The following is a 17,228-nucleotide window of genomic DNA, read 5'->3' as shown; positions in this document are numbered from 1 at the left end:
CGGCAGCACCGGCAGCCTGCTGGGGGCTGACCTGATTCCCTAGAATCCTCAGCTCCCTTCCTCTCTCCTCCGACGTCCTTCCTTCCCTTCTCTCCTCCTTCCCCCCCTTCCCTTCCCCAGCGAAGCAGCTGCGAGGAACAAAGAACGCGGGCGCTCCGGGCAGCAGCGCGCAAGCCCCGCGCACGGCGCGCGGCGTCTGGCCCCGCGGAGCTGGGCTCTCCCGGCTCCACGTCCCTCCGCAGCCTCCCCCGCCTCCCGCGCTCGCTCGCTCCCGCCCGCTCGCCGCCTCCCCCACCTTCGCGGCGCCGGAGGAAGGCGGCCGGGGCTCAAGATGGCTTTAGCCGGGCTCTGCGCCCTGCTCGCCTGCTGCTGGGGGCCGGCGGCGGTGCTGGCCACGGCCGCCGGCGACGTGGACCCATCCAAGGAGCTGGAGTGCAAGCTCAAGAGCATCACGGTGTCGGCGCTGCCCTTCCTGCGCGAGAACGACCTGAGCATCATGCACAGCCCCTCGGCCTCCGAGCCCAAGCTCCTCTTCTCGGTGCGCAACGACTTCCCGGGAGAAATGGTCGTGGTGGACGACCTGGAAAACACGGAGCTGCCCTACTTCGTGCTGGGTGAGTCCCGGGGGAGGTCGAGGCGGCCCGAGGCCCGGCCCGGCGCCCCCACCCCCCACCTCCCCTAGCTCCACACACCCACTAGCCGCCGACCTCCCCTCCCCCACAGCTGCCTCCTGGATCCGCCCCGCGCCCGGCCCGCCCTCCACACCCACCTGCCGGCCGGCGCCTCCGTGCCCCCGGCTTCTCCCCGCTTCCGACCTGGACGCCGGGCCCTCGACCTCTCCGCGGCCGCCCTGCCCCACGGAAGCGGGTTGCAGGGGTCTCTCTGAAACCTTTCCCGGCCTTGACCTCCCCGCTTTCCTTCAGGAGCAGACTGACAGAGCACTTCTTGGAGGCTACCAGCTCCACTCCCATAAGCCCTTCTCCCCACTCTCTGGCCACATGCTCAGTTCTTGGCTTCACACACCCCCCCCCCCCCCGGACACCTACGGCATTTCCTGGGGGGAGTTAGAAACAGGTATCGGGCCCCCACCTTGGCAGGCGTGTGCAGGCCGGATTGCACCGGCTGGATCTCTAGGCTGCACCCTCTGAAAGGGCTCTTTATCTTTCACCAGATTACTGACACTCTTTCTGGCCTTCCTTCAGAACACTCAAGTTTCCTCTACCCCTGATGTCCATCCTGGCAAGTCCTCCCTCGGTGCCTACGTGCAACAGTGTCCTCATCCAGCCACCTCCACATGTCCATGTCACATCCCAATTCCTCGCATAAAGAAATCATCCGACTGTAGTCTCTTAACGTTGGCATCTTCTTTGTTCCCAGTGCTACCTTAGGTAGGCATAGATGTTCCTGCACCCAGAATGATCTCCCTGGGTAAGAGCTCTCTGTTCCTTCCTTTGTTTACATTTCTCTCCCAGTACCCCTATTTTAATTTTCTTAGGCCACAAAACTCCTTCAGATCCTGGAACCTCTACGTCCTTTCTGATTCACCTCTTTTTCACTACCAGGCTGCAAAGATATTGTGGTCCTGCTCCAGCATCTTGCAAAGCACCACAGGTTCACGTGACTTCATTAACCAAAATTTCCTTTCCTACTCCCTGTGCAGATGTATGTCTCCCCTGCTGTGCAGGCCCTCCATTTCTTTAGTGATGCTCTAAATTATCCTTCTTTTGCCCAGGCAAGAATTCAGAGATAATCCAATTCAAAGTTCGTCTTTAGATCCAAAAACTGAAAAACAATGAAACCGTCCAGGAGGTTGTTGCGTCTACTTAATGTACTACCAGCTGGAGTTCACTTTGTAGGAACATGGCTTCCTGATGGCCATACGTAGGTGACAGCCACATGTGGAATGTCATCTAACATCTCCCTCATGCTCTTTATTCGCCAGAGAGCTCTTCATAGTGAAAGCGTTAAGAAGTGGGTGAGTAAATCTCCCACTCTCCAACCCGCACAGAAAAGCAATTTCAGAAATTGCCCGATCCTTTGAAAAGTTGGTTTGCGTTTCCTAGAGTGCAGCTTAGTTGACCCCATTAAGTCCAGCCTACACTCTGGATGGCATTATTTATTTTTGCATTAAAGACATACCAATAACATAATAAAAGCTGGGAGCTGGCTGGGAATGGGGGCACTGGGGATATGCTACTCATTAAAATGTACAAAAAATTGCCGGGTTATTCAGTGGTTGTAGATTTTGTGTGGAAGTCATGCTGATGTGCAAGTACAATCTGTTCATCATAATATACAAGAATGAGTATAGGGAATTCTGTGTTTCTAAAGAGCCCTGTTTTGGGCTCTACAATCAGTGTTTACTGTGCATGCGGAGGGCTGTGTGTGGTGCATAAAAAACGGGAAACTGGACTAGCAGTTCTTCAAAATTTTCATGTCCTTTTTTGCAGAATCCCAAAGCCAGGGCCTAAAGCCTGCTGGGATCCAGTGTGCACAGCGAAAGACCAGATGTTAAAGAATGGGGTTTCTGCACCTCTATGCAAAGCTGCCCACTGCAGCACCCTGCTGGAGTTGCTATGGTAACCTCCTGCAACTTGGCATTTACATACAGGAACAGACACACTCTCACTTCATGGCCAGATGCATTTCCTAAATGCATTGATTGTGTCTCCCCCTACCCCCTGTCAGTGGGGGCATGTTCAGAACCAGAGATGTGCTGATGCCTATCCCTTCTGGCCCAGTATTCCCAGGGGGAATAGGAGTGACTGTCAGCTTGTGTAAGGGAGCAGAGCTAGTCCAGGTTCATGGAGGAAAGACTCAAGTGCATAGTTGCTCTTGAAGTTAAGTTTTGTGGTCCTGGATTCTGTCGCTCGTGGCCAATAGTAAGGGCTGTAGTGACTTTGGTTTTGAGCTTCCCCTACTCTTATCTCTGGAACTGAAGTGTGCTTAAGCCATCCTCTAGAGGAATACGAATTCACTAGTCCTGGGAAATTACTGATTGTTCACTTGCTCAGCACTCGTAGGCATTATTAGGATAGACAAGTGAAAAAAATAAAAATAAAAGGCCCCTGCCCTCGGATTCTCTCTAGTCAGGGAAAACAGACTGAAATACCTGTAAGAATTGGAAGAAATAACACTTGATCGTGTGGTATGGGTGTTAAGGGGCGTGGGAATGCTGGGGAAGGAACTACTTGCATGGTAAGAGCAGACTCCATGGATGACATGGGCTTCATTAGCGACCTTGACCCAAATCAGGTCCTTTGATTTCCTTTTGTCTCCAGGATCAAGTCCTGTTTTTTTTTCAGTAAGGCAAACAAGACTATGTTCTGACTCCAGCCAACGTCTCCAGCCTCATGTCCCTGCAAGACTTTGCATATGCTGTTCCTTCTACCTGGAATGCGCTTTCCCCCTTCTCTACTTGGCACCCATCTGCTCTTCCTTTTAAACCACGCACACTTGTTCACCTCTCTAGGAAGCTTTACCCGTCCCCCAAGGCACATGCGTGTATGCCACTTCCGTCCTCTTTGTGCGGATTTAAAAAGTCAAAACACGAACGAACAAGATTAAAGATGGATTCAATTTGGCTTGGCCAAGGGGAAGGTGAAGCCATCTCAGCAGTGGGTGGTGATGAACAGGAATACGGCATGGCCCGCGTGTGGGGCAGTACTGGGATCGCCCTTGTGGGAGGAGAGTCGTCAGGACGGTGTGCGGCTCGAGAGAGTGGAGCGTAGTTCTCCACTTAGAAGCCAGGCAGTGCAGGGCTGATTTGACATAGAAGGTCGTGAAGCCTGACTCCCGGCAGCTACCTCAGCCAGCAATGCTGTGGGTTTTGCTTGTAGGATGGGTCATCCTGTGGGGCAGTGTTGGGGGGGGGTGGGGTGGGGTAGCGGGAGCTCTTGTTGTCCAAAGTGAGTTTGCAAATGGTGCAAGGGCCACGTGTAACTTTCAGTTGTGCTTTGTTTCGGTACATGTAATTTTAAAATGCTTTGACTCGGAATGTTTTTAGTCAAGGCCTGCCATCTCTAGATTGTCATGCCTCCCTTTTCTTTATGGTATTTATCTAGCAACTCTAAGCCAGGCAGTCTAAACCTGCTTTCAGAAGTGTTGGGGAAACTCTATAATGTTCCAAAGTAAAGACAGTTTCCAATTTAAGATCTTTAGATGCATAGACCTGTGGACCAAAAAGAGGCTATAAAATAACCATAGGCTTTTTTGTTTGTTTGTTTTTTGGAGGGGCATGGGTCTTAGGTATTGCAATCCAGGAGATAGAGTCCATGGAAAAAGAAAGTATGCTCAAATTGCAAGCAGAGAGTGCAGGTTTGTAAAAGCAAAACCCACATGGTGACGAAACTTGTTTTGAAAGAATTATGATTGGTGCTGACAGAGTTAACCCAGAGGCTACAGGGTTGGCTATTAAGCTAACAGGTGTTACATTGGATTTCAGTCCAAAGTAGAAAGATAACGTTCCAGGAGGTGGTCCAGTTGTAATGGACAGGTTGCAATTGATGAACTCAAAAGTTCATGGTGTTCTAGAGAATTGAAACAGGAGAAGTGAGAGGGCCCTGCTTCGTCAGTATCCTCCCCACCCTATTTTGTTTGGACAGACTCTGTTAGCAATGTGTATTTCACGTTGGAAGTTTCTTTAAAAGGCCTTATTACTCTCTCAGGAGAAGATAAAATCATGAAAATTTCCTATCTCAACTAAAATTTTGTATCCGAGCTCTTAAGACCGTAGACCTTCTTGCTTTGGAGGTATGTCTGATTTTGACACAGTTGCTTAACCTGCATTGAAGTGTGGTCTTCTGTGCTGTGAACAGAACAGATTTATCAGTCTCACTACTGTTGAGGGGTGCTCCTGTGTTTCAGACCCAAAGATTGAGCTCGTGCATGTGTGAAACTTCGCGAAGAAGGCTGTTTCTCCTGAATCTTGGTGTTTAGTTTTAGCTGCCATGGCTTTTGATAGAAGAAGGTACTCCCAAAGATAAATCAATCAGCCTGCAGAGATGTAGTGCGTTCCCACATGCAAGGTGCAGTTTGAACTGTCTGGAACAGTCCAGTGTGGTGGTTAAAAGAACAAGCTTTGAAGACAGATCTGGTGTCAACTCCTGGCTTTTCACTTCTTCCAACAGTGGAGAAAAGTAAGGATCAGAGAGGTTAAATAACTCACTCAGGGTCGCAAAGCTCACAATTGATGGATCCATTACTTGAACTCAGGTCGATATGACATTTAAACCTTTCTCTTAGTGGCGATTTTATGCCTTAAAATTTTTCAAAATCTGTTCTTTTTCATAATTGGATAAAAGAAGGCTCGGCAATGGTGTAGGATAGGGAAAGTACGCTAACCTACTTTGTACGGAAGAATCCTTCATGACGTCTACGTAAATACCTTTTAAATATCCTTGCCCGTTGAGTGATTTCTCACCCAAGCCTTAATGCGGAAGAGAGTGAACTTCATCAAGAAATATTTGCCTTAGCAGGTACACTTACTCCCCGAGGCAGAGATGGGGATTCTTGTTTCATTTATAGTGTCCAGGTTTGGGGAGCCATGTTCCATGATGTGTACAGACGGCACCCTCTGTGGTGATGAACGATGTAGGATCTGTGGGGGTGAAGATAACCTGTCCAGTGCTCTTCTTACAAAGACCCCGCAGAAATGCAAACTGGGAATCCCAGAGAGACGGCTCCACGGATAGATGGAGCCATCCAGAAGGTTTTAGCTCCTTGTCCCAGGCCACTGCCCTTTGTATCAAGTAGCCTTGTGCTTTGAATCCATTGTCAGGGCTCCATGGAGCTGCTCGATTAGCAGTTACTGAGCTTTTTTTTTTTTTTAATTTTTTAAAAATGTTTTCTTATTTTTGAGAGAGAGAGAGAGAGAGAGAGAGAGAGAGAGAGAGAGAGAGGGGGAGGGGCAGAGAGAGAGGGAGACACAGAATCCCAAGCAGGCTCCAGGCTCCGAGCTGTCAGCACGGAGCCCAATGGCGGGGCTTTGAACTCACGAACCGTGAGATCATGACCCCAGCTGAAGTCGGATGCTTACCAACTGAGCCATCCAGGCGCCCTTTACTGAGCTTTTTAATTGGCTTCCATTGTGATAGTGGGCATAATTTTCTACCCCTCTGCAAAAGTTGAGCTTTGCTTGTTAGGAAACAACCGTACATTTTTTTTTTTTCACTCGTCCGTCCAATTCTCCACTTGAGAAGAAACTTTAAAATTTCTTGTTCTTCCTTTTACTCTCTGTTACAGTCAGCTGCTTAGGTTAACAGTAAATAAATTTATATACAGTGACAGCCCATCTAAGACACCAGGAGGATGAATGGTAGCAATCTGAAAGTAGGGTCTCCTATACTTACATAACTCAAAGCAGAAGAATGCACTAATTTACAGTATTGAGAGGATTATTATTTATAGTTTGTCTACAGAAATGTAGATTTTTACATCAAAGGCATTTTGAATGCCAGGGTGATGAATTTTACAACACTTCAGATGCTCTTGTAGATATACTGATAGGTTTGAATTCAAGTCATTGGAGTTTTTGAAGGAAAAAATGAAATACGAGTTTAATTTCTTTATAGTTTTTTGGAGTGAAGATTGAGGTCTTGTTTTATAGAACATATATATATATATATATATATATATATATATATGTATTTGGAGGGAGTTTTTTTTGAGGGTGGAAATGCAATTAAACCCAAAAGGCTCGAAGTTTCTCAGATTAACGTCAGTTTATGGGCACAGAACTTGACTTCCTTTCAGCGGGGACACGTCCCATCTTTATTTCTCCACTTTCACACTGAGTTGAAATAGATGCACACAAATGGCAGAAAAAAGCTCTTTTATTTAAGCAAGTTAATCTCTCAGGACAAGTTAAGGCCTCTGGTAATTTCTCATGTACCACAACTTGTCATCTATCATCATTCTTTTTATTATAAGTATGTAATAGTTATTAACTTATTTTTTAAATTGCATACAATTTAAAATTTTGAGACAACACGATGAAGTGCCTCTGTTGATTCCTGGGTTTCCAAGGAACAAAATTTGTACAAATTAAACTGTTGCTGATAGTTGTCTAAATTGATACACGTAATGATGTGTACATCATTATATAAAACTGTTTTTATAAAACAGTTTGGTATCACATGGTAAAGTTGAGAACATGCACGTCTCACAATCCAGCATCTCTACTTCCAGGTATTTACTACACAGGAATTTTTATATGTATACTGTTGACCTTAAAATAAAAGTTCTTGTGGTGCCTGGGTGGTGCAGTCGGTTAAGTATCCGGCTTCGGCTCAGGTCATGATCTCGCAGTTCATGGGTTTGAGCCCCATGTTGGGCTCTGTGCTGACAGCTCAGAGCCTGGAGCCTGCTTTGAATTCTGTGTCTCCCTCTCTCTCTCTCTCTGCGCCTACCCTGCTTGCACTCTGTGCCTCTCTCAAAAATAAATAAGCATTAAAAATAAAGTTCTTTTACCAGCAGCAATGGGTTCATTTGGGAATGGCAGAGAATTCCAAATGAGGACATAGAAGCTATGGCAGAGCCATAGGCAAGTCTAGCAAACAAAGGAGAGGAACATTATTTTATGGAGAAGACAGAGGAAGTTGAGAGGGGTTGTTTTGAATGACAGTCCGTTGGTGAAAAGCAAGAATTCAGGGTGATGATGATTTCTCATTGTCTGAGTTTCAGGGCTAGTGGACTTCTTGTAGAAGATTCAGCGTACATCTTTTCCTGTTGGGGCCTGTAAACTGATCGTTTTTTCCTATGGATGATTCTTCTGTTGGGGTGTGTGATTGATAGTTCTTCCTGTGATTGACATTGAGTGGTAGGGCTCCCCCTTCTAGCCTCCCCGGGTCACTTCAATGAGGTTTGCCTTTAGTAATTTTCACAATACACAGGAATGTTGTAGTAGCCTTGTTAGTCATAACAAAATCTGGAAGCAACCAGTGTCCATTAATAGGAAGCTAGAAGTATGGAGGTGTAACAGTCATCCAATGGAATGCTATCCAGCCATGAAAATAAATGAATTGCAGTCACATACACCAACATGGATGCATCTTACAACTGTAATGTTAAGTAAAAAATAAGCAACTAGCCGAAACATTCATACATCATATTGGGGCACCTGGGTGGCTCAGTTGGTTAAGCGTCTGACTCTTGGTTTCAGCTCAGGTCATGATCCCATGGTTCATGGGTTCGAGCCCTATATCAGGCTCTGTGCTGTCAGCACAGAGGATTCACTCTCTCGCTGTCTCTGCCCCTCCTCTGCTCTCTCTCTCTCTCAAATAAACATTAAAAACAAATACAGCACCGTCTCATTTATATAAAATTCAAAATAGCAACACATTATTTGAGGACATAAAGATATACATTTTTTATGAAAAGCAAAGAAACAAAACCCACAAAATAAAAGTTGGGTGTTATGTCTGGTGGAAAGGGAAGATAATGTGAAGGCGGAGGGAAAGAAGAGGGGCTTCAGACATTCTGGCAGTGTTTCATTTTTGTTTTTGTTCCTTGTTTAAAAATAAACTTACTTTTTTTTTTTAGTGTTTATTTTTGAGAGAGAGAGAGCATGAGTGGATAAGGGAGGGGCAGAAAAAGAGAGAGAGACCGAGAGAGAGAGAGAATCACAAGCCGGCCCTGCACTGATAGTGCAGACATGGGGCTCGATCTCACAAACCATGAAATCGTGACGTGAGCTGAAATGAAGAGTTGACACGTAACAGACTGAGCCCCCCAGGCCCACCTAAAGTTAATTTTTTGTAGTAGTTCTAGATTTACAGAAAAATTGCAAAGATAGTACAGAGTTCTCATACCCCACATCCATTTTCTCCTGTTAAATAACATCTTATGTTGGTATGATGTATTTATTGCAGTTAAAGAACCAATGTTGATATATTACTATTAAAGTCCATCCTTTGTGTAGATTTCCTTAGTTTTTACCTAATATCCCTTTTTTTCTTTCCCAAGATCTTAACCAGGACGCCACATTACATTGAGTCATCAAGTCTCCATATACTCTTCTTGGCTGTGGCGGTTTCTCAGACTTGTTTTTGATGATCTTACCAGTTTTTGATGACCTTAACAGTTTTGAGGAGTATCAGTCAGGTATTTTGCAGGGTGTTCCTCGACTGGGATTTGTTTGTTCATGATGAGACCGGAACTGTGTGTTTTGGGGAGGAAGCCATTTTCATCACATCGTGTCAAGGGCACATTCTGTCAATATGACTTAGCATTGTTGCTGTTGCCCTCCATCACCTGACTGAAGTAGAATTTGTCAGATTTCTCTACTGTAAGTTACTCTCTTTCCTCCCCTTTCCATGCTGTATGTACTCTTTGAAGGAATTCACTGTGTATAGTATATACTAAGAAGCTGGGGAGTTGTGGTCTACCATTTTGAGAGCTGAGTATCTACATAAATTATTTTGAATTATTGTACATGAGAGAATTGTCTCTTATCCCTCATTAATGTATTTATTTAATCATTTATTGATATCATATGGACTCACAAATACTTATTTTATACTTTGGGTTATAATCCAATACTGCTTTATTGATTTTATTGCTGAAATTGTTCCAGCTTTGGCTAATGGGAGCTCTTTCAGTTGGCTTCTGTGTGCCTTTGAGGTAACCTCATCAATGTGGGCATTTGCTTTGTTTTTGTTTTTTGAGCACTTTGTTACTTTTTATCTCTTTCTGCTCCAGCTCATTTTGTGTATGCCTACTACGCCCTCTAGCCCCTGCCCCCAGAGTTCTAGAATCAGCTCTTTCTCTAATTAGCCCTGATTCTTCAAATTAGAGATTAGTATTAAACAAGATCTAGGCACTGTATTTATTGATTCTGGGGTATTGTAGCTTGTAGGATCTCAGCTGACAGAGCAAGGAAATAACGTGTATATACTAGCTCCTATGTACACACATATTTATAAATATTTCTATAAGTAACCATCTGTATCTTATTAAGCTAAGCATGAGTTCATGCTGATGTGTCTGGCTCTAACGCATTATCTAATCCATGGATCATTCTAGTCTCTTGCCTTTCTTTAGCCCAGCCCAGCATTGAGAAATCTGGTTCTGTCTTCCATCCATTTTTTTAATTGTTCACTTCCACTGTGCATCTGTGGCAGTATCAGAATTATTTACCCATACCCCAGTGGGGACAAACTTGATCAATTAGAGTATAATTCTTACATACAGCATCTTTTGTCTTTAGTCTTAAAAGACCAGCCGAAGGTATGTAAGTCAGGATGCCGCCCCCCCCCCCTTTGTGAGGTTGTTTCATATATTTTTGATAGAATTAGAGTTCTGCCTCATTCTACATTCCATCCCAGGATCACCCAGCCTCCTAAATGATTTTTCTTTTAATTTGCATGCATTGAGAGGGGCTCTTTGTGCTCTAAAATTCTATGGGTTTTTAACAAACGAAATGCATACTATCAAATATCTGCAATTCTAGGATCCCACATAATAGTTTTAATGCCCTACACAATCCCCTGCCCTTCACCTATTCAACCTTCCCTTCATTACGTCCAAACTCTGGCAACCACAGATCTTTGCTGTCACTATAGTTCTGCCCTTTTCAGAATGTTATAGAATTATAATCATACAGTATGTACCCTTTGCAGACTTGCCTCTTTTCATTTAGCATTATGCATTTAAGATTCATCCACATTGATTTTTTTTTTTTGGTTTGATAGCTCATTCATTGTTATTGTTGAATAATATTCCATTGTATGAATATACCACAGTTTGTATCCATTTACCTGTTGAAGAATATTTTGTTGCTTCTAGTCTTGGGCAATTAGGAATACAAATGCTGTAAATATTAGCATATGCGGTTTTGTGTGTTCTCTTTTTGTTTTTGTAATTTCAGTGCAGAGGTTTGAGTTAATCATACTCCTCAGTTCACAATACATTTTGTCATAGGCCTATGAAAACCCTCCTTCTTCCAGTGGTTCATATATTTGGCTCTTTGTTTCTCTTTATCACTGCTCCCAATTCCCACCTACCCTTCCTCACAGGCAAACACTCTAATTTTCCTAATGTTTATCTTTTGGTGGGGGGGAGGGCTATGTCTTCTTGCAAAATGTGAGTAGTTGTTTTGTGTTCCTGCATTTGTGACTTAACTAAATGGTGATGTAATATAATGACATTCTGATTCTTACTCTTTGCGCTCAGCACTTTGTTTTTAGGATGTCCTCATGTCACTAGGTGCAGATAGAGCCCAACGCTGTCTAACTGAGCTTTCCATAATAATGAGAATGTTGTACATATGCCTTATGCAATATGGTAATCCCGAGCCGCACGTGGCTCTTCGGCACCTGAAATGCAGCTGGTACGACTGAGCAGCTGAATGTTTTACTTTTTAAAAATTTTCATTAGTTTGCATTTGAAGAAACTCACGTGGCTCGTGACTACCATATCGAATAGTACGTTTATAGTACATTATAGTGCGTATACATTATGGTACATGTAACACATATAGTACATGTGATATATGCAGTATTATCTATTTTGTACATCCTATAGAATACACATATGTAGTAGATACACTATATAGTATATACAGTGTATATGTGTGTAATTCTACATACAATATGTATATAGAATACTTCCATCATCATCGCAGAAAGGTTTATCGGACAGTACAGGTGTAGCCCAATGGTTCTCATTGCTGCAGAGGACTCCATGACAGGTATCCATCACATTTTACCAGTCCCATCAGTGATGGACACTGGGTCGCCTCCAGCTCTTCATCCCCATAAATAATGCTGCATGTGTCATCTTTGTGCATCTTCCCTCAAGGACTGTTGTTAAAATTTCTCTGGGATGTGTAAGCGGGAGTGGAATCACTGACTCATAAAGATTATGTATATTTAATTTGACTAAATACTGTCAGATTGTGCTCAGAATGGCTGTACCAGTCTGCGCACTCATCAGTAGTATTTGAGGGCCACTAGACCCCCATACCCCCACCAACACTTGTCTTTATCCAGTGTTCTCAAATTTGTCAGTTTGCTAAGTGTAAAGTGATCTGTCGTTACTTCATATTTTTAGAAGCACTTTAAACACTAAGGAGATTATCCCTTTGACTGTAATTGAAGTTACAAATAAAATTTTTCCTCAGATCAAGAGATTAATGTCTCTTGATTTTGCCCATGTTTTTGTCTAGTTGGCTGGTTTTCCAACAGCTTTTGAATTTTTTGTAAGTTACTATTTATTTTTGGCTTTCACACCTTAAGTCTCAGTAGGGAAGTTCTTCCTCACTTTAAGATAATAAAATGATTCATCATTTTTTCTCCTTATATTCTACTGGTTTCATTCTTTGCATTTAAATATTTCATATATTTTGAACATTCTAACATATTCTGTGAGACATAACCTTATCCAGATGTACTGTGGGAAGTACCAAATTTAGCTCTCCAGATGGTTACTCAGATGTCTCAGTACCATTTATTAAATAGTTTGTGATTTCCCCTTTGATTAGAGGTGTCATCTTTATAACATGCTGAATTCCTTAATACATTTAGGTCTATCTGAACTTCTGTTCTATTACTGTGTGTGTGTGTGTGTGTGTGTGTGTGTGTGTGTGTGTGTGTATACGTGCCTATCCACGTTTTAATTATTGAAGCTTTACAGTATATTGTAGTATGTTCTAATGTTCTGTAGGATTAGTCACCCTCTGCTAGTATTCTTTTTCAGAGTTTTCCTAGCCAGTTTTTTTTTCATGTAAACTTTCATGGGTGCCGGGGTGGCTCAGTTGGTTGAACGTCCGACTCTTGATCTCAGCTCAGATCTTGATTTCAGGGTTGTGAGTTTGAGCCCTGCATTGGGCTCCATGCTGGGTGTGAAGTGTATCTGAAACAAACAGACAGTTTCAAAGAAGCTTGTTCGGTTCCTGAAGAAAAAAAAAAAACCAGGAAAAATAAAAGCTAGGTATTTTTGTTTGAGATCTTGTTAAAATTTTTAACTAACTTATTTAGGGAGATTAAATCCTTACGATGTTGAGTATTTCTGTTTAAGAACTTGGTATATTTGCATTTGGTCGGGACTTCTGGTCTGCCCTCTAGTAGGGTTTTCAGGGTTTTTCTTTCTTGTCATAAAGTTCTTGTACATTTCTTGTTGGATTTACTTCTAGGTATTTTGTCTTTCTGTATTCTTGTAAAAGGAGTATTTTGTATATATCTATGTAGTATATGTATTATGAATTGTGCATATATATATATATATATCTCCTAAATGATTACAGTTTGTGTATATCAAAGATACCGATATTCATGTGTTAATTTTCAACTGCCGCTACCTTACTCAATTCTTTAGCTATTCTTGTGTTTCAGGTGGTTCTCTTGCGTATTTTAGTTAGGCAGACATATAGGCAAATATTGATCGTTGTATATTGTCCCCTCAAATTTTTATTTCTTTGGTTTCATTTTCTTGCCTGATTACACTAGTAGTAACTACAATACGATGTCAAATAAAAATATGATAATATCATTTCTTGTCTTTTCCTGACTTTCATGGTAGCAACTGTACTGTCTTGCCATTATGGTAATTGCTTTTCTGTTAAGATAGATAAACGTTATCATGTTAAAGAGGAATTGAGTGTTTCTTTCTTTGTTGAGAATGATTTTTTAAAAATACTAAAATTTCTTTAGTATTTATAATCATGTGATTTTTCTCCTTAGACTAATTAAAAGGATGAATTATATAAGTGGATTTTCTAATATTGAACTATCCTTGCATTCCTGAAATAATCTTCACTTGGTAAATAGTGAGTGGTTTTTCTCCTTTAATATGTTGTTGGAGTCTGTTTGCTAATATGTATTAGGGGTTTTTCTGCACCAGTATTCCTAAGTGAAGTTAGCCTCACATTTTCTTTGTGTATTCTTTGCCAAGATTTGGTATCAATTTTACATTTACTGTATAAAATAATTTTTAACTTTTCCTTCTTTATTTGCTCTAGAGCAATTTATATAACATTCAAATGATCTGTAAAGCCTATAGTCTTAGCCACTGTCCTACACAGTGTGGTAAATCCAATGACTTGAGTTAAGAACTGATTGCTTTGTTAGTCAGTAATGAACAACTAAATCAGACAGGATAGTAGGAAATTCTTTCCAGAGAAAATGTTCTAAATTGAAGTTAAAGGATAGTGGGATTTAATCTGGCAACTATGAGGATTCTAAGTTTTCAGAACAAGTTACGAGCTGTAGCCTAAGGGAACAGGAAGTAGAAAGTGTAGAAAACCAAAATGAGTGAAAAGAAGTGCAGTTTAGAAATATTTAAGTGCCCTCTTTGGGATCTGTGTGAGAAGTTGACAGCCTTTGGTTGAGTGGGCGTGAAGCTAAGGATAGAAACCGGAGAAGTGCCCAGAGAGACTCTTTCATTGCTGCCGGCTTCTAGGTGGCTTTTGTAATTCTAAATAGTGAGAGAATACTTTTAGTGACTATACCACACCATGTAACTTCATGAGGCAGCATTTCCAGTAAAACCTGTGTACATACAGTGTCCTCTGGAGGCGTGCAGTGCAAGTCTGGGCACATCTAATGGTCTGCACTGGTGGCTTCAGACTGTCCTGTTCTCCCCTGTATGTCTACTTTTCTCCCAAATGTTGGGAATTAAAATTCTCCTGCTCATTTTTCCCTCTTATAGTCTCACCCTGTGCCTTGGACTTACTCTCTTTCTTATGTCCCCCTCCTGTGTTTCCCAGTGTCCTCTGGATGGCTCTTTTCAGTCTAGTACTAGTCAGAATGCAACCTGGAAGGGTGCAGAGGCAAAGAGCGGCTACTTGATTGAGAAGTGTCCTCTGTACGCCTTCTCAGAATGCTGTCTAAGCACGTAGGAGGGATGGCCGTGCCCTGCTTTCTTCACTGATGCTTCCATACCAGGTGTTCTTAGCCTCAGCATCATGAATGGGCTCCTGAGTCCATTAAGTAGAAGATTTGTGTGTTAAGTGCAGTTTCCTGGAAGGAGAGTCCATAGCTTAATCGGATTTTTAAAGGGGTCCTCTAAGTTGGAAAGAGGTTAATCTTCTGGAACAATGAGCCCTCTAAAAATAACTTAAAGAGGAAGAGTTTATTCTCTCTCAGATGACCGTCCCAAGAGACGTGGTGCAGTTTGGAAGGGCAGCTCCATTCCACGCACTTTTCCAGCACTCCGGGGTCCTTCCGTCTTGCTGTTCTGCCTCCCCGCCAGGTCATCATTCTCTTGTGCATGGACAAGCAGGTTGACCAATACCTGTTTGTACTTCTAGGAAGGAAGAAGGCGGAAGTACAGGATGACGATATTCTTTTTGTTTCAGCAAGTGAGACACACATTGTACATATATATACGTCTACTCCCGTGCCCTTGTGAGAACTTTGTCACCTGCCCTAAGTCCAGGCAGGTGGTGCTGGGAAATGCAGTCTTAGCTAGGTGGCCACGTGCTCAGCTTCAATTCTTTGTTGTTGTTGTTGCAATATGTTTGACATTTTTATTTTATTTTATTTATTTTTATTTTTTTATTATGAATATAATTTGTTGTCAAATTGGGTTACGTACAACACCCAGCGCTCATCCTCAATGCCCGTCACCCATTTTCCCCTCTCCCCCACTCCCCCATCCACCCTTAGTTTGTTCTCTGTATTTAATAGTCTCTTGTGGTTTGCCTCCCTCCCTCTCTGTTTGTATCTATTTTTTTCCCTTCCCTTCCCCCATGGTCTTCTGTTCAGTTTCTCAGTATCCTCATATGAGAGAAAACATATGATATCTGTCCTTCTCTGACTGACTTATTTCACTCAGCATAATACCTTCCAGTTCCACCCACGTTGCTGCAAATGGCATGATTTCATTCTATCTCATTGCCAAGTGGTATTCCATTGAATATATAAACCACATCTTCTTTATCCATTCATCAGTTGGTGGGCATTTAGGCTCTTTCCATAATTTGGCTGTTGTTGAGAGTGCTGCTGTGAACACTGGGGTACACGTGCCCCTGTGCATCAGCACGCCTGTATCCTTTGGGTAAATTCCTACTAGTGCTATTGCTGGGTCATAGGGTAGCTCTATTTTTAATTTTTTGAGGAACCTCCAGACTGTTTTCCAGATAACCTGCACCAGTTTGCATTCCTACCAACAGTGCAAGAGGTCAACTTAAATTCTAAGCAGGGATAGAGAATAGGTGTTTTGGAAAAATAGCAGTCTCTGTCACAGGGACGTCAAAAAAGTTAAGACCCATCCTTCTAGACCCGTACAATTCTGCTGTCCTTCCGGAAGATGCCTCCTTTTTGGAAGTACGCATCAGCAGCTTCATCACCTCCTGCCCCTCCTTGTCCTTATTCTTCGTACTGCCCCTCTGTTTTCTTTCTCTCTCTCTCGCCTCCTGCCTTTACCCAAGAACATTTCCTTAACTATATAGACCCCATCAACAAACCTATTCTTTTTTTTTTTTCAACGTTTTATTTATTTTTGGGACAGAGAGAGACAGAGCATGAACGGGGGAGGGGCAGAGAAAGAGGGAGACACAGAATCGGAAACAGGCTCCAGGCTCTGAGCCATCAGCCCAGAGCCCGACGTGGGGCTCGAACTCACGGACCGCGAGATCGTGACCTGGCTGAAGTCGGACGCTTAACCGACTGCGCCATCCAGGCGCCCCTCAACAAACCTATTCTTAAAGGGCAAGTTAGCAAATACTTTAGGCTTTTCGGCCCATATGGTCTCTGGTGCAACTACCTAACTGTATCTTTGTAGCAGAAAACCAGCTGTAGACAATGCAAAAATGAACGCGTGTGGTTGTTCCATCGAAGCTTCATTTTCAAAAATAGGCAAGTGGCCCATATGTCATAGGCTGCCAACCGCTGACGTGGACAACATATCCCATTTCCTACTTTGTAAATTCCTTGCCTTCTGGCACTTCATTGACCTTCAGAACCCCATTTTATTCACTTGTAACCGTGGCCACTAACCCCTTACCCCTAAACGTCCTCCAGTTCTGAAACTGGTCAGCTCATACCACAGATTCCTCTTTCCAGCGCTTTCCTGCTGTCCCTTTCACTCTGACTGGTATTTGACCCTTGAAATTCACCATTTCACTGATCCTTTTATTTTCCCCATGTCTATTAGAATGCTTCTGGCAACTCTTCCTTTTCCTGAAGTACTTTTTTTATTAGAATCCTCAATTTCATTGCTTCTTGTTATTGTATAGCATCTACTAGTAAATGTCTAAATTTGGATCAATTTCCCCATACGACATGCTT

The 17,228-nt window shown here is 42.8% G+C and overlaps 1 protein-coding gene across 2 annotated transcripts in view; it reads left to right on the top strand.

The window, feature by feature from the left end:
- The first annotated feature begins 312 nt into the window (after window positions 1–312).
- Window positions 313–17,228, top strand: part of ASTN1 (astrotactin 1) — a 303,108-nt gene continuing 286,192 nt past the window's right edge. For both annotated transcript variants that reach the window (XM_047841601.1, XM_047841602.1), the window contains exon 1: window positions 313–614. In XM_047841601.1, the coding sequence (XP_047697557.1) occupies window positions 332–614 (283 nt within the window). In that variant the 5' untranslated portion in view covers window positions 313–331. The remainder of the gene's footprint in view (window positions 615–17,228) is intronic.

This window comes from Prionailurus viverrinus, chromosome F1 (assembly GCF_022837055.1).
Source record: "Prionailurus viverrinus isolate Anna chromosome F1, UM_Priviv_1.0, whole genome shotgun sequence".
Classification (NCBI taxonomy): Eukaryota; Metazoa; Chordata; class Mammalia; order Carnivora; family Felidae; genus Prionailurus; species Prionailurus viverrinus.
The sequence above is the reverse complement of the archived record's forward strand: the minus strand, read 5'-3'. Positions and strand labels throughout refer to the sequence as shown.